We start from the raw sequence: 24,747 nt of genomic DNA on the forward strand, positions 1-24,747 counted from the left end.
TCTTTTGCACTTCCAGTCCCAAAGGGCAAACAAGTTATTTGGCTTCATACGTTGTGGTAGGCAATTCATTGTCCTTAGGAAGCATTTTTTTAACAAGTTTGAGTAATTCACCAAATCCCTTGTCGGATACACCATTTGTCGCCTTCCATTGCAGCAACTCCAAGGTGGTGCCAAGTTTCTTAAATCCATTTTGACAATCTGGGTACAACAACTTATGGTGGTCCTCTAACAACTTCTGGAACTTCAACCTCTCCGTTTCACTCTCACAGTCTGCCTGCACATTGTGCAATGCCTGCCCCAGATCGTCGCTGGGATCATTTTCTGCTACATCTACTTCGGGCTCTTCCATGGGAATATCGTCATCGAATGCACCGATTCCAGCATTCCCAGAAAAGTGGTCGTCAAAATCTTCTTCTTCATTGTCTTCCATGGTAACCCCCTGTTCTCCGTGCTTCGTCCAACAAACATACTTCTTCATGAAACCATTTGCGAAAATGTGGCTGTGTAGGATTCTTGAAGATGAGTAATCCTTGTTATTGTTGCAATGAACACACGGGCAGCACATAAAACCATTCTGCTTGTTTGCCTCAGCCACAGACAAAAAATAATGCAGGCCATCAATGAATTCTTTCGAACGTCGGTCAGCATTGTACATCCATTGCCGGTCCATCTGCATTTTAAATAAATCGATTTGAATTCTTTACACGTATCGAATAAATAAAATATATCAAACCTAAATTAAACTAAATGTAACATAACATGAATAATTAAAAGATATGCAATATCCATCATACATCTTGATTAATTAAAAGGAGTACTTAATCCATTACAGAACTTAACAAAGGAGTACTATACATGAAATTTAAAAATTTGGTCAACAACACATAGGTTTTCAACCGTCCTTGCGTTGGAACGCAGAATGTTCTAACGGATTTCTTGCTGGCGCAGAAGAAGATGGCGGAGCTGAAACCTCCGAGTTTGGTGGTGACGAACCGTAACGCCGCAATAAATCCTCAAGATCAAACGGAGGTTCCTCGCCCCTTGCCATGCATTCTCTATATTCTTTTTCCAAATAACGGAGCGCTGCCCTATGAAAAGCACTAGGTTTTTTGGACCGATGACCTACTCGAGTTGTGCCCTTCTCTCCAGAAGGACAACGATCACCCCCACCGGCGCCATTCCCTCCAGCTGCTGAAGCCATATTTTACTGAAAAATACCTTTATTTTCCACAAAATTATAAATTCTTACCATTACAAAGCAAAAATTATTTACTATTACAATTACAATGATCAGATTAATAACTCTTGCAAATAACAATGAAATCATATAAAAAAGACGAAATGTATCATTAATCCTCAAGAAATCTCTAATTAATTGAAAGAAATCTCTATAACTTCTAATTACTTTGACACCATTCAGTTCCAGGAGTACACTCTTTTCAATATCCATAAACCCTCTAGAAGAAAAATAAACCTTTATTTCTGAAAATGTATATGTCAGTAACCTCAACCCTGCATTGATGACACTGCCTTTCGGGGGGACACGGTGCGGTACAAGGATGTCACCAATCGGCCAGTCGCAGCACCAACATTTACGATTAATAGGCACAGCACTTGGCACAGGCATCATGCTCGTTGACATGCTCTCAGTATAACAACGGGCATGCTGACTGCGTCAAATGCTGTCTTCTTATCAATCGGAAGTGCTGGTGATGCGACCAACCGATTTGCGATGTCCTTATAGCGCATCGTGTATCCCCGAAAGGTAGTGCCATCACCGTTGGATGGAGATTAACGACGTATACTTGTTACGAAATAAAGATTTTTTTAGCTTCTAGATGGTTTCAATGTGAGCCTGATTAAATACATCACTAGAGTGTCAAAATAATCCATTCATAATACAAAAAATTCTAATATACTCATTTCATTAATTCATTAATGAATAAAAAATCAACTATCCACAATATGGTCATATATACAAGTACATCACATGAAGTGTCTACAATCATTCTAAAAATTTCTACTATCCACATACTCATCTAAATCTAAAAGAAAATCACACCTACATATGCAATCTAGCTAAATGTCCAAGAAATGAGCTAACTACACATTTTCTCTATTTCTAAAGCATGAAATGAGCTATACAATCCAAGGAAGAAGAGAAAAACAAGCCCCAAACCTTTAGCGCCGATGGATGGATGGGGAATCAAAGATCTTCACAAATATGGTGAAGAAATGAGCAAGAACTCCTCTATCCCGAGCCAAGAACAGCAAGAAAACAAGTGAGCTGAATGGCTCGGGCGGGGGGAGAGGGAAGGGGATAAGGGGGCCAAGGCCTTTTATCCCGGTTGGAGGAACCAACCGAGACAAAAGGGGGGCCTTTTGTCCCGGTTGGTGGTTCCAACCGGGACAAAAGGCTACGCGGGCCTTTTGTCCCGGTTGGAGCCACCAACCGGGACAAAAGTCCCCCCTTTTGTCCCGGTTGGTGTCTCCAACCGGGACAAAAGGCCCCTGTCCCCCCGCTGGCCCGGCTAGCCGTTGGACCCGGGACAAAAGCCACCTATTGTCCCGGGCCCAAAGGCTGCCGGGACAAATGGCCTGGAACAAAGGTCTGTTTTGTAGTAGTGTAGCTTACCTAGTGGGTGACCCAGAAGAGGTATTTGTTGAATCACTAAAATGGAAAGAAGTCTGGATCAAATTTGCCTGCAAGAATTCTTCCCAAATCAATGGCTCCTCTGAGGTATTCATTAACAAACAAGGTTTCAGGATTTCATGGACTATTTCTGACAAGGACCCTCCTAAAACTAGTCAAGATCCATTGGACAAGGAAGATTTAGAGGAGGAAACTGATGAGGAAGACCCAGACTCTCAAGACTCATATGGAGACCTAGCAAAAGAATTGATAAAAGATGGTCCTCCCCCAGAAATGAAGACAAGCTCAGTTACCCCAAAATCAGGCTCTCATGGAGGAAAAGCTAACAAAGTGGTCACCCTCACAAATAATCACCTGGAAACTACATGCAGTCTGACACTGGAGCTTGAGAATGTGGAGGCCCAATCAAGGATGGAAGATGTGCTAGTGACAGTAAAGGACTGGAGTGAAGAGGATGAATAGATGGAAAGAGAAATGATAGAACAGCTAGGGAAAAAATCAAACTCTGTGCCACTACTCACCAGAAGTGTGACACTAGAAGAAAATGACAATAATGATTCAGGTTCTGAAGAAAGCAAGGAGGACAAACCCATACAATGTTCAGTGGATGAGGTGACCAATAAACAACCTCTGAGGCCTGCACAGGCACAAGTGTACAGCAAGAGAAGCAAGAGATCTGGAGCCACAATGATGCAAATTGGGGAAGCAAGGGCAGCCCAAAAGAACCTTGAAGACTCAGCTAACCCTAACCCCAACTCCTTTTCCGTTCTGCAAGATGTTGATAATAACATCTTAAACAATGTTGCCTTAAATTGTGGTGTTATTCTGGGAGAGGAAGTTAACAGTAAAATGGATGTTATCACTCTATTGAAAGCTAAAGAACTTGCTCAAGCTGCTATTAAGCAAGCAAAACTATCAAAGAAGAGAAGAGATGAGTTGGCAGAGGTATCTAATTTAAATGGAAGAGAGCTGGGTGACAATTTGCGAGAAGAGATAGTGGGAACTATGGTAGTAAACAATATTTCAGAAAGGACAACTGCTGATGTTTCTCCCCCAAAGAGAGGCGAGAGGAGGAAGAAAGTAAAAGTTAAACTATGAAGATCCTGTTCTGGAACATTAGAGGGCTGGGTAATGCTGGTAGGAGAAGACAACTAGTAGAGTTATGTAAGAAGCATGACTTTCACTTCATTTGTTTGCAAGAAACTATTAAAGAAACTTTTAGAAGTAGAGAGCTGAATTCTTTCAGTAGAGGTCTGAATTTTTATTGGAGTTGGATTCCCTCAAATGGTCACTTGGGGGGGGGGCTGCTGATGGGTGCAGACCAAAACTTAGTGACGATTCTGAACGAAGTAAAAGGAGAGTTTTGCCAATATCTGGAGCTGCAGAATGTGACAGACCATTTTACCTAGAGACTGATTAATGTTTATGGCCCTATACAAGAGGATAAGAAGCCAAGCTTTTTGCAGGAAGTAAGAGAGTTAGTGTCACAGTGTACTCTTCCTCTGATCATTGGAGGAGACTTTAACTTAGTTAGGAAAGTGGAGGATAAATCCTCAGGCAATGTGAATATTAGATGGATGGAAGCTTTTAATGATACAATTGATGACATTTCTCTCAAAGAATTACATAGAGGAGGTACTAGGTACACTTGGTCCAATAAGCAAGAAGATCCTATCCAAAATGTGTTAGATAGAGTGTTTGTTTCTATCTTCTGGGAAGATCATTACAATCTGGTGACTGTCTACTCTGCTACAAGGGTAGGCTCTGACCACAACCCTTTGGTGGTCAGCTTGGTAGAGGAGGCGCCCAAACCTTGCAGATATTTTAGATTTGACCCCATTTGGCTTACACATAAGGGCTTCAAATGTTGGGTTATTGACAAATGGCCCTTGAGATTCAAAATGAACTGTCTGGACCACTGGCATGTGGTGTCTCACAAACTAAGAAGCATTATGAAAGGATGGAGTGCCAATTTTGAGAGTGGTATGAGAAAACATAAACACCAACTTCTGTTGAGATTGGAAAGGTTGGACTTGGAAGCTGACATCAATGGCCTCTCATCTCTACAATGGAGAGAAAGGTATACTGCAGAGAAAGAGTTGTAACATATATATTCAATAGAAGAAATATACTGGTAGAAGAGAGGGGGGGTCAAATGGCTCTTGGAGGGAGACTCCAACACATCCTTTTTCCACAAATGTGCCAATGGGAGAAAAAGAAAATCAACCATCCACACATTAGAAGAGGGTGACACAGTTCTGATTGAGAATGATGAACTAAGAAGACACATCACAAAATACTACAAGAAATTATTTGGCCAAGAGGAACCTACCAATGTACATTTACATAATGACTCATGGTTTGAAACACAGAAGATTACTCTAGAAGAGAATAAGGAGCTGACTAAACCTTTTTCAATGAAAGATTTAGAAGCTGCAGTGAAGGACATGAAAAATGGCACGACCCCTGGACCAGATGGCTTCTCTGTTGAGTTCTTTAAGGAATTCTTGCCTCAGAGGAAAGAGGTTGTGAAGGAAATGTTAGATGATCGACACGCTGGACATCTGGACCTATGGAGGTTGAACTATGGTGTGATAATTTTGATCCCAAAAATCAAACTACCCAACAATGTCAAGCAATTTAGACCAATCTGCCTGCTGAACATTATTTATAAGATCATCACCAAAGTGCTAACTATGAGATTAACAAAAGTTGCTAGTAGAGTGATCAGCAATTTTCAAACAGCATTCATCCCTGGCAGGAATATTCTTGATGAAATAGTAATCCTCCATGAGACTTTGCATTCCCTGAAAATGCAGAAGGAAGAAGGGATTATTTTGAAGCTTGATTTTGAAAAAGCCTATGATAGAGTTAGCTAGACTTTCTTGGAAGAAGTTCTAGCCACTAGAAACTTCTCACCTACCTGGATTGAGTGGGTCATGAAAGCTGTACAAGGTGGTAGAGTGGCAATAGATATCAATGGTGAAAGAGGTGATTTCTTTAGAAGCTACAAGGGCCTGAGGCAAGGAGACCACTCTCTCCCTTACTGTTCAATTTTGTGGAGGATGCACTATCTGCCATGTTATCCTCAGCTGCCAGAGCTGGAGATTTACAAGGGGTAATCCCACAGTTGGTTGAGGGGGGCCTTACCCACCTTCAGTATGCAAATGATATAATAATCTTTTTGAAAAAGATAGACACAAGCATAAGGAATCTGAAGTTTATCTTATTCTGCTTTGAGGCTATGTCTGGAATGAAAATCAATTTTAATAAAAGTGAAGTGTTCACAGTTGGAGTGGATTCTAGGGAACACCAACGGATTGCAGAGATATTTGGGTGCAAAATGGGCTCTTTCCCTATCATTTACCTAGGACTGCCAGTCAATGATTGTAAATTGTCCAAAGAGCAACTGAGTTATGTGGGCGCCAAAGTCAAGAAGAGATTGGAAATGTGGAAAGGAGATACTCTATCATCAGGAGGTAAAGCGGTGCTGATTGAATCATGCTTGTCTAGCATCCCTATTTACACCATGGGGGTCTACATTTTATATGAGGGTAACTACCAAGTAATTGATGTTGTGAGATCAAAATTTTTTTGGCAAGGAACAAATAAGAAAAGAAAATATCATATGGTCAAATGGGAGGACCTAGCTAGACCCAAGGAGTTTGGTGGACTGAGATTTATAGATGTCAGAGCTATGAATATATGCCTAGTTGGAAAATGGATAAACAAATTAGAGATCGGGACAATATAACATTTGCTGTGATCTGCTAAGAAAGAAGTATCTGGGGGAAAAGAGCATATTCCAATTAAAGAGGAAGTCGGGATCTCAGTTCTGGAGAGGGCTTTTAGAATGTAGAGATTGGTTCCAATGGGGGAGGAGGATGGAGGTGAAGAGTGGAATACAAACACGATTTTGGCATGATGTCTGGCTAGGAGATTGTGCTCTGAAACTGCAATTTCAGAAATTATTCAGCTATTGTGCAGACAAAGACATGAGTGTGAGGGAGGCTCAACCTGGGGGTGTCTGGGCCTTGCATTTCAGAAGATCCTTATCTGAAGAGGAAATGGAAGATTGAAGTAGATTCTCAGACTTACTTCTGAGTGTGCAGCTAGGAGAAGGAGCAGATGTTATGAGATGGGAGTTTGAGAACAAAAAACAGTATTCCACGAAATCTTTATACAGGTTCATCACCTTTAGTGGAGTTAAGAAGATGGACTTGATTGACATTTGGAATTGCCGAGTTCCATTGAAGATTCATATTTTTCTTTGGATGGTCTATCATGATAGAATTCAGTCAGTTGTGCAACTGAAGAAAAGGAGATGGGCCGGTGAGGTAAACTGTAAAAATGTGTGGAGAGATAGAAACTGCCGACCACATCTTATTCCGGTGCCCGACGGCGAGGTTTTTGTGGATATTTCTAGAAAACGCGCTAAGTCTCAACTGTTCTCCTACCTCTCGAAAAGAGCTATTCTTTGACGTGTTACCCAATAACTGTGAGAGAGGAAAAACAAATATGCTTTTCTTGTGTGCAGATACACTATGGACACTGTGGAAGACTCAAAACGAGCTGGTGTTTGACGACAAAGTGACATCCTGATTTTCAAACTGACGGCGTGTTTGTCTCACTGGAAGAAGCTCTTGCCAGAGAAAAATCTACAAAAGGTGGAGGAGATGTTGGGAGAAATCCGCCAGAAGTGTGCTGCGGAAGAGCTACTTTTGTCGTAGCTGATTTGCGTCTAGCTCTGTGTCGCTTAGAGCCTTTGCAGAGGGGATGTCGTTTCTCTTTTGCTCTTCCTTGTCTGTCGTTTTCCTCTCCCTGTCGAGAGTTTCATGTTACTTGGTTGAACAAAAATCTGTGCTGGATCTTTTGAGATCCCTTGGAACATTGCTGATCCTAGTGATCAGGCTTCGACCGCTTGTAATATGTTGTTACGCTTTCAATTAAAGTGGGGCATATGCCTGTGGTCGAAAAATTCCACTACGCGCAGGGTCACTAGCTCGCGGGCCGGCGTAACGGCCGTCTCGCGCCAACGGCCGGTCGTTCTTCCTGGCCGTTAGATCTAGCTTGCAGGCGTAGAAGGACATGGAGACGAAGCGTGCGGACGCAGCGGCGGCTGGAGCCGGTGCAAACACTACCGAAACGGCAAAGAACCTGATTCCGATGTGTGGGCGGCGGCGGCGGCGGCGGCGGCTCTAGCCGCGCGCTGCAGCTCGGCGAAGCTCCCATATGCATTCGATTGTCCTTCTGAAGCACAATTCCTTTTCTTCCTTCCTATGAAGTTAGATCTGTTTGTTTATAAAATTAAAACCTTGTAACATGTAAACTACCATAACCATATATATTGTCTCCAGAGGTATATATACAAGCATACTTGGCCATGCTGGAGTTGTGTTTAGATCAAAAAAGCTTCAAGAGAGATGATGGGCTGTATATATGGTTTCTTTTGGTGAAGCCATGAGTTGCCCACATGGATCAAAATCGTAGACGTGATTGGTGTTACTAGCGATGTTGGGCTTTGTTTCCATTGTCTAGTTTTCCCCATGGTCATAGAGAGTTGCGAAAGAGCCTGTAGACTAGTGGTCACCTGAGGTCCTAGGTTTGACTCCCCATGGGAACGAATATTCTGGGATTTAACGGCGTTGTGCATTAAGTGGTTGGTGACATTCCCATCCACAGCGAGACGACTGTAGTGACTTCGTCAATCTCGAGGATTTGCCGGCTTCGAAGATGTCCATAGGGGTGTGAGTGTGCGTGCATACATTGTGAGTGTCTGAGTTGTACTGTATAATCTAAAAAAATTAAGGACAAGAGTTGTGCTTATTGTTTACACAATATTCTAAACATATACTCTTTATTGCATTTATTCATATTAATACTTATCAGAAGCTTTTACGATGACAGTTGTCCTTGTGTTTTTCCGTATTCTCACGGACACAGTGGATCTGGATAGTAACCTCTGCTTTTTCATAGAAGCTTGCATGCAGAAGCAATTCCTAATTCCACTCATTGCTTACATTAATACACAGCTGTGAGCACAAGTTTGTGATATTAACAAATGTGGTTTGACAAGTGGATTATTAAACACGTGCGTGCCGTACCTGCATCTTACTAGTTACTTACATGTAAAAATGAAGAAAAGGCACGTTATACTGACCGGCTCGTCCAACAAAGGTGCATCGAGCCACTGACTATACGTGCACGAATCACGATGCATATATACGTAGAACACATTATGTCGGTGGTCTCATCAGTCACCCCTGGTCCGCAGCAAGAAGACGCTCAGCTCCTGAGGCGGGCTGCCGCCCCCGCCGCCGGGGCTGATGAGGTGGTAGGACACGGCATCCCTTGACCCCACGACCCTCTCGTACGTCGCCCGCATGTACAGCACCTCCCCGCCGCCGCCGTCCTGCAGGTTCCCATCATCGTTGGGTCGTTCCTCCAGCGCCACCGTGGGCGGCGGGAGCACGCCGACGCCGGTCGTCATCGTCCGCATGCTCTCCAGCACGCGCCGATCCCACTCCGTCGGGAGCCGCCGCACGGCGTACCCCACGTCGCACCCGTTGCAGGACGCCCTCCACACGTTCCTGCTCGCGCCGCTTCCGCCCGTCGTCGCGGCGGCGGCGCCGCCTGCGCCGGCGCCGCTGGTGGGGCGGTGGCACTCGAGCGCGATGCGGAGGAGGCCCGAGCCCATCTCCGCGGCGAGGGACTGCATCGGGACGGAGAGCTCGAAGAGGAACGGCGGCGGCGCGTCGGGATCGCGCTGCACGCAGAAGGTGACGCGGCCGGCGCGGCGGCCGAAGATGGTGCCCACGATCACGGTGCAGTGCCGGCCGTCCTTCCGGGTGACGATCGAGGCGGCGGGGTCGATGATGCTCTCCGAATTCTGCTCCTCCGGCTGCTGCTGATGCTGCTGCTGCTGCTGGCGCTGGGTCTTGCCGCCGGCGAGACTGTCCGGGAAGGAGAAGCTCAGCCGGTTTCTGCCGGCGGCGTCGTTTGACGGCTGCTTATTACCCGAGGAAAGGCAGGAGTTGAAGATGGGTGCGATGCACAGGTAGTTGGATGCCCCCGACTTCTTCTTCTTCATGATGAATTGCTGATTAATTCCTCCGGCTGGTGTTTCTTGTTTTTGGCAGACGGCAAGCAATTTTTGTGCAAGCAATTTACGGCTGGTGTCTCTTGTTTTTGGCAGATGGCGAGCAAAATGCTGTTATGTTATAGGCAGGCGTGATGAGTCTCGAAGCTGTTGGGGATCGACGAACATAGGAGCAGCTGTTTCTCATGCGTCGTCACATGCATGGAAGAAGACAAAAATATTGAGTTATTTACTCAGTGTATTCTTAGGCAGATGCCAAATTTACTGATCAGCTTTGTTCTTTGGATGAAACGGTAGCTGTGCTTCCGATGCGTCTTGTTCGTCGTATTTACCAGACAAACGGCGCAGCGCTTGCTTGCATAATTACTGTAAATAGGGGCGACGCTACCTAGTCGACTCAAAATGAGAATGCTTAGTAATTAACTTCGACTATCAACCGTTAGACAACGATCCAACCTTCAACCTCCAGATTTCATATCTGCAGGTACCGATCCAATCAATTTCTCGAAGGCCAGCTGTCACTACTAGAGAACGGCCTATGGAGCCGATTGTTGTGGCAGCCGGTACTGATTGGAGGTCATATCTCCGGAGAGGGCTATTATTACCAGATGGTGGCACAATCCGGTACTAATTATTGGTGTTTTACTACTAAGCCCACAGAGGGATACCCATATGTGCTTGATTTGTAGATAGGGTGGTTACGTAATACCCAACATCATGTTTGATTGTTTGTATTGCACATAATTGCCTCCCAACTGGACAACAACTAAGAATCTTGACAAATGCAGGGGAAAAAAGTTTAACTCCCCTTTCATTTGTGTGAGTCCCTATATGTTTGTCGATGATTTAATCCAATGCACAAAGGTTTAAGCTTTGTTTCCCTAATGGAGCGGAAATGCCCTTTGATTATTTTTTTTGTCCCTATATGTTTGTCGATGATTAATCCATCGTCTGTTCGGGTCCTGTAAATGATTATACAGATCATGTCTGTATGTGTGCTTGTGTTTTCATCTTGCTAAAGTACTACTGTAAGTACTATGCCATTTATTTAAAAGATTAAAAGGTCTTGGACCATTTCATCGCACAACATTAATTATGTTCCTAAATCGACTACTTTCATTTGATATGTTCATTCTAACCTGCTATTGTCTTGTTGAATACTTTGTTTATTGCACTATAAATCTTTTATCGCCCGTAACAACGCACGGGTACGAATCTAGATACTATAAAAGAACGAAGCTTGTAGATTTGTAAGTTGATTCATGGATTTTTTAAAAAAAAATAAATTGATTCATGGATAGTTCAAGTGCTTTTCTGTGAAATCTGGTACGGACAAGTTTTCCTCTGCTTTTTTGTGCGCGAGTTGCGGTTCCCTGCGTGACATTCCCGGCTGTGCTCTGGTCTTGCTTTCAACCCCTACTCCATTCTTTTTTTTTTGGAAGAAGTCCACGTTACACCCCTCATCTCTCGTCAGAGTCTAACAATCAACCTCAAACTGCAATACCGTTTATCCGACACCCCTGAACTACATAAACCGTACATGGGAACCCCGTGCCTCCCCGCAGCCTGGTTTTGAGCCACGCTGGACTCCAGGTTAGAACTCGGCGTCCACGTCGGACTCGTGGACGTCTTCTAAAAGCCACCGGTTGGCCACGCCCTCCCACCCCACCCTTTCTCTCTCTGTCGGCGCTCCTCTGTTTCATCCTCTCATTCTTTCTCCGCTCTCCATCTCGCTGTAAACCCTAGGCTCAATCTGTGAAGGAAGGTGATGAGCACGAGGGATAAGAGCTCATCCTGGTCAAGCACGTCTTCAGGCCACGACATCGGGGAGGATAGGATCTCCTGCTCCCCTGTGTCGTACGGAGAGGGGCCACTGCAGTATCAGCCACCCGTGTACTGTAAGTGCGGGCAAAAGGCACCAAAATTTGAGAGCTACTGTTTCAGAAATAAGACCACAACTAGAAATGATTGTTCAGAGACAGCAGATAGAGAAGATGCTTGTTGAGAAGACGCAGTTAGTGGCTGAAAAGGAAGCAGAAATAGTTGCACTCATTGACAAAGCCAAGAAATTTGAGAAAGAAAGAGTATTGCTGCAGTCAGCAATATTAGCATGTATTTGTGTTATTATTGGAATGTTAATTAAGTAGTATGGTAAGTGAATTAGCCAGGTGCAGTGGTGGACGAATGCTAGTTCCAATGTAAGGTGTAAACTCGTCCTCGATGCATGTAAACTCTTATGTTAATGAATGAAAATTATGTCGATCTGAAAAGTATAAGCTATACATGTTACACTATTTATGAATGGACTATTTATGCTTGCACTGCCATAACAAAATAACTTGGAGAATTAAACATGCATTGCACTGGCATAAGAGCCATTAGTTTGGCATATTACATGAGGAACTACTGGCATAGAGTACAGCTTAACTAAATTTACATAGAACTGGCATTGGTCTAGCCTAACATATGACTGATATTTCAGCATACATAATGTATAGTGCAATACTGGATACATGACTCAGCACCACAACCTAACACATACAACTCCGAAAAAATTACTGGGTATTGTTGAACAGATGAGTCCTCTTCGGTGACAAAAGAAGTTGTGGAAGGCGCCTTGAGGTCTTCAATGCAGGTCCTTTCATTGATGGTTCCTGGGCTTTTGCTTGTGCACTAGCAGTCCCAGAGGTGACCTGAATGGAGACCTTTGCTCTAGCTAGTGAAGATGGCACAGTAGCCTCTAAATTTATGGAAGCTGTTCCACCAGGTATTGTTGCAACCCTTCCTTGAGCAGTTGTCCTAATAAACCTTTGTCCAGGCTGCAATTATGAAGCAAGTTAGGAGGTATGCTACAAGATAATTCTGATGGTGCTGAAATTAGCTTACAGTTTGAATTGTGGATGCACTCCTCTCTGAATATGCGACTCCTGAAGTACAGCCCTTATTTTTATTTTTGGAAGCACTTGCATCATTAGTCGAAGGAGCCTTCCTCTTCTTAGCACTTCTTACACTCTGCTGTGAGGCCGGAACAGGAAGCTGCACCACAGAAGTCATGGCATTACTATGATAGAAGACACTGAATTGCACTTGCATAAGAAGCACAAAAAACATTTACTTACCAGTGCATTTGGTGAAGTTACAGGGGCCTGGTTAAATGATGCTGGCGTATTGGAGGTGTTGTTATTGTTCCTCCTGTCACAAGTGCTCCTATTATGACCAACTTGCTTGCATTTCCTACAGGTGATCACAGTGCCCCTCTTTGACAACCTTGTGCTTTTTTTTGGCTTCTCATGTGGTTCCCTCTTCCTCTCTTTTCTTGGCCTACCTGGCATCTTCATTTGCTTGGGTGGCAATGGCTTGGCCATTTCAGAGGGGTGCCAATTTTGCATGCCTTCTACAGGTTGCAGGCAGTGAGCATATGTTTTTTCAAAGGCATCCACAGTGAAACATTTAGCAATGTAATCATCCAATTTGTTGGTTTTATAGTATATGCAGGAAATTGCATGTGGGCATGGCAGTCCAGATAGCTGCCAATACCTACATGAGCAGGTCCTTTTCTCAAGGTCTACTGACCACCTGTGGTCATTGTGCTGCACTTCATATTGGTCTTTTCCACAACAGATAGCTTGGCAATAAGCAGATATATTCACACAAGTCTGGAGCTTCTTCAATATGTTAGGACAAATTGCTTGTTGCCACCTACTAGCTTTAGTTGCCATGTCATGGATCTTAATCATTACTTTGCACCTAATGGCCTCTAGCATGCTGATTATAGGGAGATGCCTTGGTTCAACAATCCACTTATTGAAGGATTCACAAATATTATTATCAACTGAATCACAATTTGATCCTAGCTTCAACCATGCCCTGCTCCAATGATGTGGAGCTGTGTTCATTATAGCTTGTGCACCCTGAGGTGTCTTCTCAGCTAATTCAGCTCTGGCTATATTGAAAAGAGTGATGCAAGAGGCCTTAGCACATTTCCAAAACATCTTTTGGTATTCTTTCTTCTTGAATTTCTTCCTCCAATTAGCATATATATGCCTAGCACAATTCCTATGCTCAGATCTAGGAAGCCATGCTTGAACAGCATTTAGTATCCCCTTTTGTTGATCTGATACAACTACCCAACCATCTCCATCTCCAATATTCAAGTCTCTGCACAACAAGTAAGTGAACCAGTCCCATGTTTCATTTGTTTCCATCTCAACCACAGCCCAAGCAATCGGATAAATTTGATTGTTTGCATCTCTGCCAATGGCACACAACAGCACACCACTGCATGCCCCTTTGAAAAAGCAACCATCAAGACCTATTACTTTCCTACATCCTGTCAAGAACCCCTTCTTACAAGCATCAAGGCACACATAGAACCTTTGAAACACGGGCACATCAAATTCTGGGTCCGTCTTAACAACAACCGTGCTGTCTGGGTTGCTCCTTAGTAGTTCTTCTTGGTAATCATACACTTTACTGTATTCACCCTGAACCCTATCCAGCCATCTAGCCATTACTATAGACTTTGCTCTCTTACACTTAGATATACTGACATTAGCAAACATTTCCCTTTGAATTGTGGCTTGAAGGTGTTGTAAGCTCCATGCTGGGTTTGCTCTAATCAAACTTTGAAACCTATCTGCAATTCTTTTAGATGTCACCAGTTTGTTGTCTCTTCTCTTTGGGCACGTGTGCTCATCTTTTAAGCTTGTCACTAGCCAGCTCTCTGCTAGAGTGGTCTTCCTCAAAAGACATACCCAAGGACACAAAGGCCACTCACATATAGCTCTAACCCTGTCTCCTTCATCTTTGACAAATTTCATAACCCTCCTTGTAGCAAGCCCATACTTAATAATTGCTTCCTTAAACTCTTTCTTACCGCTGAACTTCATTCCTAGAGCAAAAACTGGAACATCAGCCTTCCTGTCAAACCTATGGAAATGGTCTTCTTTCCCAATGACCTCATCACCAGAGCATTCTTCAAATGATTCATCTTCACCATCGCTTGAGTCAACATATGGTGTTGAGTTACCATCAACAAGGTCACATCCCACTACAAGCTCACCATCAGTTTGTCCAATTTCTTTCTGAGGAGCATATGCATACATAACATCATCTAGGCTTTTGAGTTCACCACACTTGGACTTCTTCTTGAATTCCTTGAATTTTTGGTTAATGTCTGCAGCTTCCTCATCCTCTTTTGAGGAACAAAACCCACCAGGAAGGTACTCACTATCAGAACTGCTTTCTGTTTCTCCCACCTTGCTAGGGATTTGTTGTGATTCTTGTGCTTCTCCCACCTTGCTAGCAATCTGTAGCTGCTGCCACTCCTCAGTTTTGATAGGAGCAAGTTGGAAGGCAGTAATCTTATTCTCCCCTATATATTGAACTTCATCAGAACTATCTCCATCAATATGAATAAGTGTTTTTCCTCCCATTTGCTCTGCAAATTCATTTGCTTCACTACCTCTTGTGTCATCTTCAGCAAGTGCTTCCAATTGCATTGCTACCGATTCAACATACACCTCTGCAACCCCACAGCCTTTAATGCAATTTGACATGGCCAGGCACACACTGTCATCATGCAGCAACCTAAGCCCATCATCGAGGTCTTTACCAGGATGCAACCAATGCAGCAATACATCATCCACAACCACTCCATGATCCTTTAGATGCCCAATAATCTCAGGTAAAGAGATTAAATCCCGCTCTATATAGGACAATCCTTCAAATCCACCGACGTAATGCATCCTCTTCCCATCAAACAAAAACTCTCCACCATAATGAAATCTAACAGTAAGTGTGTCCACATCACCCATCTACGAAACAAAAAGGGAACAAAAACCAACTGTAGATCTCAATTTCGAACCCTAATATGAAGAATATGCATGGATCCAGATCAAATAAACAATAAATAACTAACCTTAGAAGCTTCTTCAATCCTAGCGTATTCTCATCTAGGTGATGCGCCAGATGCTCAGACCTAGGTGGAAGGTTGCAGGAGCGGCAGTGGTTCAGGCGGCCTGTGAAGAGAAAGACAGAGAGGAGAAAACAACAACGAGATGGAGAGCGGAGAAAGATATAGAGGATGAAACAGAGGAGCGCCGACAGAGAGAGAAAGAGTGGGGTGGGAGGGCGTGGCCAACCGGTGGCTTTTAGAAGACGCCCACGAGTCCGACGTGGACGCCGAGTTCTGACCTGGAGTCCAGCGTGGCTCAAAACCAGGCTGTCGGGGAGGCACGGGGTTCCCATGTACGGTTTATGTAGTTCAGGGGTGACGGATAAACGGTATTGCAGTTTGAGGTTGATTGTTAGACTCTGACGAGAGATGAGGGGTGTAATGTGGACTTCTGCCTTTTTTTTTTTGCGAGTACAACTCCTGCGTGGCTGCGTTCCTGAGCCATGGTGGTGAAGTTTTTTTCCCCCTCTCAGAGAGTTCTCAGTTCTTCGTTCCCAGCTAATGGAAAGAGCAAAGAAGACTTCTCGGCCTCGAAATGAAAGGAAATGGAAGCCACAAAGATTTTAGAGTAGCACGGCACAATTATGATGACGAAAGAAACACGAGGTTTCAGTTGTGCCCACATTTCAGTCGATGAGGATGGGGCTGGCCGAGGTGTCCCCGCCGGCGCGCCCCCGGATCGCTGCGGGGATGTCGGCGCGGAGGACCTGCGCCCTGAAGGCCACGCGGTCCGGGCCGGCGTCCAGCAGCTCGAGGACGCAGGCGTCGCCGAGGCGGAGGCCTGCGTCGAGCGCGAAGCCCCGCCACCCGGCCTCGAGGCGCTGGACCTGGCGGCCCCCCGTGAAGCGCATCCCCCAGGAGCGCCCGCGCCACGCCACCGTCGCCGGCGCCGTGGCCGCCGGGAGGAACGGCGCCAGCGACCTGGGGACCACCTGCGATGCACGCAACCAGGCACGAAACACACCCTTTAGAGCAGAGAACTGGAGGGAGATGATTCACGAGGAGCAGAGTGGCAGTACCACTTGGAACGGCGGGCGGACATGGGGCTTGCACATGACGCACGCGAAGTAGGGCTTTCCCAGGAGAGGGAGGATCCCGGGCTGGAGCTGATCACCGCCATCAGGTCCGGCCGCGGCGGCGCTCCGTTCGGCGGAGGAGCTCGCCGCCGCCGATTTACCCTTGGGAGCTGCATCCGAGGCCATTTCCTCTGCCTGAATGAACACTGAAGATAGCATCACATCAGCAATTCCGCATGTACAGAAAATCAACCGGGAGCCGCGAACCTTTTGCCTCGAGTCAACAAGAACTTGCCTTGCGGTTAAACGGAGGAAGAAATGATGCGCACGACGGGGATTGGGATTGGGATTGGGTTTGGTGGTTTTCTTTTTTCTTTTTTACCTCTGCTGGACGACGGGAGGACTGAAGGGGGGAGGAAGAAACCACAGTGCCAAGCTTTGCTTTTTAACATACGGGCATACGGCTCACGGGTCACGAGAATCACAGTGGAGAGAACACGTCCGATCCTCAGCTATGCATGGCAGCATGGGTCACGAGATCACAGTGGAGCTCGCACGATACTTTGGGTTGGCCTGTTTAAACGCTTCAGGCTATACACGTCGAAGATATGCTCGTTACCAAATATTTACCGGACCAATTGAACTATTACCTCCTCCTTAAGACTATGCTTATGTAAGGTCAGTCTTGGAAGAAATTTTATAGACAATTTATCTAGACTGAGAATTAGATAACTGTGTTATATGGGTTTCGTGATGACGAAACTTTTCTCACATTCTATAAAACTCTATCTTTCTCTGTTCTTGACATGTGGAAAAATTGATGATATTTAACTTCATCCATATATAGTTGTCCACTATTCAAACGGACATCTTCCCAGTGGATAACATTTCGGCATATTTCGGGATGGGCCTCTCACGAATTATTGCACCATAAAAATGGTACAGTAAGAAAAATACCCCGGGTCAGGCTTGGGCCAGGCCAGTTTGGAAATCTGCGCAAAGCCATGCTAGTTTACGGCCCACCGGCGCCGCGGCGGGAAAAAGCAGGTCCTTTTCCCGCCAAAGCTTCCCCAATTTTCTTTCTCCCGCCGCCCTCTCCTCTCCCACTCTCCATCCCCACTCCCCACTCCCCACAGCCGCCGCCTGCCCGCCCGCCCCGTAATCTCCGACACCAGTGCGCCGGTCACCGAACCCTTCCGTGCGAGGGCCATGCTCCGCGACCGCGCAACAGCCTAGGCCGCATGGAGATCGTGCGGTCCCACCGGCAGCTCGCCGCCGCAGCCGCCGCCGCCGCCGCCGGCGGCGCGGGGGCCCTGCCGACCTACCGGGCGGCGCCGCAGCTGGAGGTGCGGCTGGAGGAGTTCGAGCTCTTCGCCATCGACCGCCTCCGTGGTGCGGGCCTCCTGCCTCTTTCTATCTAGCAAAAAAAAAAAGAAAGAAAAAAAATGCATCATGCCTTGCTTCCTCAGATCTGGCTAACGGTTTGGCGTGCGGCGCGTTTCGCCGCGCTGTGGTGGGCAGTTCTCAAGGGGATCTCGGATGGGCTCTCGCGGGGGAAGAGGCCGGAGGAGATGGAGAAGCTGGTGAGCGATTCGATTCTCCCTGGCTGCTCTCTCGTTACTGCAGGGAAATTTGGGAATGGGACTATGTTTGGAGTTTGGACCCTTTTTTTATAGCGAAAACTTCATTTTGCGCAGAAGTAGGTGAAAGTTTCAAAGCATTTTGCGGTCTTGTGTAGATTTAAACATTGTTCTAAGTTGGATTTTGCTAGAGAAAATGGGAAGAAAGTAGCTAGGCTCTTCTGGATATTAACGTGCTACTTTCTGAAATCTCCAAAAAAAAATTTACTATTTGTTCATGCAGATGTTGAGTGCCCCGTATCGGTCATATGTATTTTCTCCTTATTTCTGGCCTTAACTTGGATTTGATTTTGTAGTTGGAATTGTTGATAGCATCAACCCTTGTTATAAACTTAACAATGTAGTCTGACAATTGTCCAAATTGTATTTAAAAAGAAGGAAAAAGTTCAATTTACTCACCTCAACTATAGCTAAAGTCTGGATAACCCCCTAAACTATAACTTGGTTCAATTTACCCCCTAAACTATACCATTTAGTTTATTTTATCCCCTAATACAATTTATCTCTTTTGTTTCTTCATACACAAGATGGATTTTAATTTCAAATTTTGCAGAGTAGTAGTGGACATCGCAATGCATATTTAGGAAAAGTTTTATAATTTGCTCCATTAGTTTTCATATAAGTTTGTACTCCAATGATTAATTTATTATTAAATATTGTAACCTATCAAAATAAAAAAAAAATATGATCTATTTTTTCTAACATGCGTTATGGTGTGTACTATTATATGCTATAAAATTTCAACTCAAAACTCCACCTATGCATGGAGAAATGAAAAAGATAAATTATAGTAGGGGGTAATTTGAACCAGATGGTATAGTTTAGGGGGTAAAATGAACCAAACAATAGTTTAGGGGGTTATCCAGACTTTGGCTATAGTTGAGAGGAGTAATTTAGACTTTTTCCTAAAAAGAAATGCATTGTTCTTGATACATCAGGTCTGTGAGTTGTGGAAGACACACATGAGGCACCAGGATCCAGCAGAGACTTTGAACAAGGATATAATATCGCACTTTGTGCTCCGCCTAGTCTATTGCAGAACGTAAGCTTAATATTCAAACGGTCATATTCGGTGCCCTATATTAAGACTGATGGTTCTTTTGACCAACTTAATCAAAAGTTATATTTGATACACCACCCAGGGAAGAATTACGAAAGTGGTTTCTCTCCATGGAGACTACACTTTTCCGGTATCGCTTTCGGCTTGAGAGTCCTGAATCACAGGTGACTTCCTATCTCTTTATCATAGAATTGATAAAGGAAAATAACATTGCATTTATGCTTTAACTGTTGCATGTTGCACATTCTGTTTCAGAGGATGCTTATGACTGAGTTTCAACTGCCTTACAAAGCATTGCCACACTCAGAATTTGAGGTACTGACTATTTCCACTATTATTATTGCTGAGGACTTTGATTTTGATGCTTGCAATGTAAACGTGTAGTGTTTTTCCTTTTTCCTGTTTGCTTTGTGAAGTAATGAATGTCACATATTTTAGGTTGTGAAAGACAAGTTGAGCCAAGTTGCACGTTCCATTGGTCAATCTGCAAATGGTACGCACCATTTCTTATCGCCGCTTCTTTCCACTCAATTTATTGCAGATTTCTTTTCCAACTGGGTGTCAGGATCAGTTACAGAATAGGATGTTTCTCTATGATTCATACTTCTGTCGACCATCTAGGCGGTTAGCGTACTGAAGCAGCAAATGTACCATTGTGACCGAACTTTCTATTCTTTCTAAAGTAAATTTGTTGTACTGTATAGAACAATCATATGAAACCATTACTGTGTTAACCTTGTCATAATTTTCCATTTATGCCTTTTGCTCTTTGAGTAGAGTGTCATTCTATTATTTCTTCTTTCACTGAAAGCTAAATTCATTTGGTACCTTTTCTTTTTTTGGCAGTTGAGTCCGTGTTCTTCAAGGTATGTACATGTACCTGTTTTAGTCTTTATTTCTGTACCCATTTAAACTTTTGTTTTGTGCAAATAATAACTCGAAGTAAATCATATTTTAATACATTTAAGGTACCTTTTGAAGAAGTTCCTGATCTTGTGGCCAGCCGCCGAGTATTTCTTTCAAAAGGCTATGCTTATGTGGCGATGAGCCAGGTTTGCACTGAATATGATAATAAAAATTCTAGTTATTGTTTTGATTGGTGCTCTCTATGAACATACCTGTATGATTTCCTAGGTGGTTTCATTAGTGGTTACTCAATTCCGGTGCAATATCTCAAAGGCACTTGTTTTAACAAACAGGTAAATTATACATTAATTTTACTTTGCTCAGTTATTATGTAACATGTTTTGGAAGCCTGCTTAGTTGATTTTTATGTCAGAAAGGTGTCATGCGGCTTTAAATATTGTACCCACACCATTTATATGTTAGGATAGGATTTAATTCACATACTTTCTTGCAAAACAAATCACATTTCCCAAAAAAATCCAGCTGTTGCATTCCGGTGACATTTTCCAGCAGCAGTTGGGATTGAGTTCTAAACTGAGTGCTCACTAGTTATTATTGTACAGAAAATGGACGGCAACTATAAAGGAACAGGAAAAGGACAGGTTGACTCCTGTGAGTACCAGAGTACCAGTTCCCTACCTTTCTTTCAGAACTGATCTTTTTATATCTTCAGTGATGCTGAATTTTTTACAGATTGTCGAGGCATTAAGCAATGCGTATTTTGGACCTGATTACTCTCAGGTGTGCTGTCTCACCCTTGCAGTTATGCTTGATTTCCTGATATTTAACTACATTTCCTCCAGTGCTGTTGCTTGGACTTGTAACGTTTCTTAAACTATAATGTTTCATACAGCCGAAGGATGCTGTTGAAATATCTCTAAAGGATATTGACCAACTGGCTAAAAGTTCTTTCCCTCTTTGCATGAGACATATGCTAGATAAGGTGAGGCACCTTATATGTTCTTGGTGATATACTGATATGCATACCTTGTGGCCAGGTTGCTCAGTGTTTTCTTTTATATTGCAGTTGAGAGAAAACCATCATCTGAAGCATGGGGGTAGAATGCAATTTGGACTTTTCCTTAAGGTAACAGTTAAATGAATTAAACTAAACTTTGATCTACCTACAATTATGTCACATTCACGACTTATGAAAATTATGACTTAGGGTGCTGGACTAAAGTTAGAGGATGCCCTGGCATTTTGGAGAGCGGAATTTTCTCAGAAGGTATCTATCATTTTGTAGATAACGTAAACGTATATATTGTGTCATGCAAACATTTTATAGGAGTATGTCGCTACCTTATTGCCTGTAGCATGCTAGCAGTGCACAAAGCCAATATGATTAAAGAAATGCAAAATTAAGCAATTAATTTTCCATGAGCTGAACATGTAAGTTATCCCAGTTTTCTATTGCCTCATTGATATTGTATCTTCTTTGGATAAGGTTGGCTCTGAGCGTTTTGACAAGGAATATGCCTATAGCATCAGACATAATTACGGAAAAGAAGGAAAACGGACAGTAAGCCCCTCCTGCTACTTGTGTGACATGAAATTGCACTGGAGTTATTACTTACTCTTACCAATTCTGCTCCAGGATTACACTCCATATTCATGTCAAAAGATCATTTCTGCAACACCAGGTGTTGGAGATCATCATGGATGCCCTTATCGACATTTTGGGTACCACCTCATCCTTAGTCTTCCCTATAGACAGTTACTAAACAGTCTAACAGAGTAGATAAGTGCTCAATATTTTAATAAGTAATCTAAACTTTTTGTTAGCAGTAGCAGTTTGTACCTTCTCTTCCAGTCTCTCCTTTTGTCGCTAGATCTACTCCTGAACTTTGAGGTCGAAGTAAGGTTTCATTTCGAAGCCCAGAAATCTGAATGGAGCAAGTGCCCACTAACCTATAGTTTTCTGACAAAAAAAGCTTAATTTAGCAAAAAGCAGGTGAATGAGAATTAACATTTTGTTTAATCATTAAGTGCACCTGGCCAGCTTGAACCAAATTGTACAATGCTAATCTACCAAGCAGAACAGTGAGATATGCTTTTGTAATCATTGCTGATATAGTGTTGTCTAGTCTCCTTGTTCATACTTGTCCATGATATAGTTTCTTCGTTGATTATGGTTAATACAAAATAGCATTCTTTTGTGAAGTTCACTTGCCAATTGCCATGCCAATTTGTGATGTTGCAACATAACCATAATTACCCTACTTTGTACCTGATGTTTGCATCCATGTATTTGCCTCTGTTTTATTGTATTTGCAGTGATGAAAATTTGCGGGCAGCACTCAACAAAATGGGTGTCGGTGGGCATGCATTGGAAGAGATAATGGATAAAGTGAAGAACAGGCATTACCAGGTGCTGTAGTTCATTGCCACTAGCTTAACTGAGCAATATGCTATCCCTGAACTAACTAGTTTATGTGGCATAATGAAATATACAGCTAGCTTGCACATTGACCTTTGAGGCAACACACGGTGTCTCCTGTGATTCTGGAATCAACCATCCAAATCAGTATTTCAGCGAAAGTCAGAAAGTTTTGCGAGCCAAAGTGGGTGCTGTCATTTACTATACACTGACTGTTTTTCTTGTGCTTTGCTCTTATTATCTAGCTGAGCTAATCTTCCAATTTAACATGTGGGGATTTAATGCGCAGAACCAAACAGTGGAGAGCCAATCAACAACCTAAATTGTATTGCAGATGCAGAAAGCATCCATCTGCACAAGGTTACCAGGTCTGGATACCACTCAGCTTTTGCTTTATATTTACCTCCATTGTTAACCACTACTCATTCATGAATAGATGCATTTCTAATGTGCAATGATACATAGCATAGACATGCGGTACAGCACTTGCTGTTTACGGCATATGTGATGCTGAGTTCCCCCTTTGACTTCTGACAATTCTATTAAATATTTTCTTTCCCTTTTTTTATTGGTAACACCTTATCCATCGGTAAAATTCTGTTTATGCATGATTTGAAACTGTCCAAGAGTGTGGCTTATTTTATATGTTATATTTTTATTTGCCTCATCCAAAGGGCCAAGGCTGCTCATTGTTACTGAATTTGTTTAAACATACAGCTCTGATTTAATGTGATTTTTATGTTAAATGCAAGTGATCTAGTTCTCCTGTCAGTTTGTAAGTGTAGAACAAGAATCAGTCTGTTTTCTTGGTAATAATAAGATTATTTATGGATACTGAATTTTCATCAAACATGTAACTTGTGATTTGGAGCACCATACGAGAATTCATTATCAATTATCATGCATAAACTTTCCGATTTTCTACACTAGATGTACTACACGCTCACTGATAATTCCATATTGCTGTCTTTTGTCCATAGATCAGGTCAGCACTGAACCAAAGATTCACGCTTGATGCAATCATGTGATGGTTACCGGCTGATCTTTGATTGTTAGCTGGAATCCTATTGGTACCTGATGTTTCCAAACTCCAGCTAGTGGCTGTCCGCTGTCATACCAGACAAGCGATGGTGCCACATTGTATACTAGAAGGGTTACCTAATGCTGCGAACAACTGCAGGTTAAGGTGTTTGTGTGTGTGTATTCCTGTAAATTTCGAGCGAATCAAGAAACATACTGAATTAAAGTAGCACCGATTTTGCTGTGATGTTATGTTATTGTCAAGTTTCTTTAAGTAGAATAGAATTGCGTGATTTTGTCTATGTATTATGTATGTAGTTAACCAAGCTGAAGTGTTTTCACCCCTTAGGTTCGCATTGCTATCTCTGTTCTTTGTTTTGCTTCCTTAGATAATTGTGGATGTCATTGGGGTTACTATCTTAAGTGGGTCGTCCAAGTATAGTTGGAGCTGCAAAGAGTAAAAGAAATGTTAAGTTAAACCAATGAAGCTCAAATGAGCATCGGTGTTGCCTAAGTTTAAGGGCGCACAACATTTGCTGTCAAAATGAGGATCCTACGTACAGTCCTACCACTCATGGGACGTGTATAGTTCTCACGTATGATCATAATTGATAATTCTATGGAATTAAAATTCATGGTGGTTTAATATAGTTTGAGCTTTTTATATATAATCTTATCTTATGAGAATCGGATTATAAGATACATATCAAGATCTGACAGTTTGTAACTGAGTGTACTAGTTCATGTACGAAGCGTTTCCTACAGTTACACAGTGAGACGATGGTGCCGTTTGCATCTCATTGGTTGGATGGTCGACTTCTTTGATTGCATCCCAGATTCGTTTGAAGGATTGCCCATCTTCTATTGTTATTATTTTCTAAATATGAATACCCAGCTTTCCATAACAGATAGCAGAGCACCCACGTGTTCTTGTCCCTCCGTCGATTCTCTAAGAGCAAATTTCCTAGCTTTATTTGCCACAGCAGGGGGTAGAAAACGCAAATCCAATTCTGCGCG

At 43.3% G+C, this 24,747-nt stretch overlaps 4 protein-coding genes across 6 annotated transcripts; 1 reads left to right on the forward strand and 3 right to left on the reverse strand.

Moving 5' to 3' along the window:
* Positions 1–8,642: 8,642 nt before the first annotated feature.
* Positions 8,643–11,183, reverse strand: LOC120640733 (protein MIZU-KUSSEI 1-like). The gene has a single exon (XM_039916646.1). It carries the CDS (start codon positions 9,741–9,743, stop codon positions 8,907–8,909), a length of 837 nt encoding a protein of 278 aa, XP_039772580.1. The 5' UTR covers positions 9,744–11,183; the 3' UTR covers positions 8,643–8,906.
* Positions 11,184–12,079: 896 nt separating this feature from the next.
* LOC120640734 lies at positions 12,080–15,955 on the reverse strand. The gene is made up of 4 exons (XM_039916648.1): positions 15,673–15,955; positions 12,872–15,568; positions 12,639–12,788; positions 12,080–12,571 (listed from the first exon to the last, which is right to left on the reverse strand). The coding sequence occupies exons 2-4, from the start codon at positions 15,566–15,568 to the stop codon at positions 12,308–12,310; spliced, it is 3,111 nt and encodes a 1,036-aa protein (XP_039772582.1). The 5' UTR covers positions 15,673–15,955; the 3' UTR covers positions 12,080–12,307.
* A 149-nt stretch (positions 15,956–16,104) lies between these two features.
* LOC120640735 (B3 domain-containing protein Os04g0386900-like) lies at positions 16,105–17,259 on the reverse strand. 2 transcript variants are annotated; one of them, XM_039916650.1, is made up of 3 exons: positions 17,020–17,259; positions 16,728–16,919; positions 16,105–16,640 (listed from the first exon to the last, which is right to left on the reverse strand). In XM_039916650.1, exons 2-3 carry the CDS (start codon positions 16,908–16,910, stop codon positions 16,335–16,337), a joined length of 489 nt encoding a protein of 162 aa, XP_039772584.1. In that variant the 5' UTR covers positions 16,911–16,919; positions 17,020–17,259; the 3' UTR covers positions 16,105–16,334. The 2 variants fall into 2 exon arrangements, with proteins under 2 accessions (XP_039772584.1, XP_039772583.1); XM_039916649.1 differs by having other exon boundaries at positions 16,728–16,930; positions 17,020–17,255.
* Positions 17,260–17,835: 576 nt separating this feature from the next.
* LOC120640736 (probable DNA primase large subunit) lies at positions 17,836–24,078 on the forward strand. 2 transcript variants are annotated; one of them, XM_039916651.1, is made up of 20 exons: positions 17,836–18,116; positions 18,246–18,307; positions 19,303–19,406; positions 19,507–19,588; positions 19,680–19,739; positions 19,863–19,917; positions 20,271–20,290; positions 20,393–20,476; positions 20,559–20,623; positions 20,894–20,942; positions 21,024–21,071; positions 21,184–21,273; positions 21,358–21,417; positions 21,499–21,558; positions 21,778–21,852; positions 21,928–22,013; positions 22,608–22,701; positions 22,787–22,894; positions 23,000–23,078; positions 23,691–24,078. In XM_039916651.1, the coding sequence occupies exons 1-19, from the start codon at positions 17,966–17,968 to the stop codon at positions 23,030–23,032; spliced, it is 1,386 nt and encodes a 461-aa protein (XP_039772585.1). In that variant the 5' UTR covers positions 17,836–17,965; the 3' UTR covers positions 23,033–23,078; positions 23,691–24,078. The 2 variants fall into 2 exon arrangements, with proteins under 2 accessions (XP_039772585.1, XP_039772586.1); XM_039916652.1 differs by having other exon boundaries at positions 17,966–18,116; positions 23,696–23,987.
* The last annotated feature ends 669 nt before the right edge of the window (positions 24,079–24,747 follow it).

This window comes from Panicum virgatum, chromosome 7K, assembly GCF_016808335.1.
Source record: "Panicum virgatum strain AP13 chromosome 7K, P.virgatum_v5, whole genome shotgun sequence".
NCBI lineage: Eukaryota > Viridiplantae > Streptophyta > Magnoliopsida > Poales > Poaceae > Panicum > Panicum virgatum.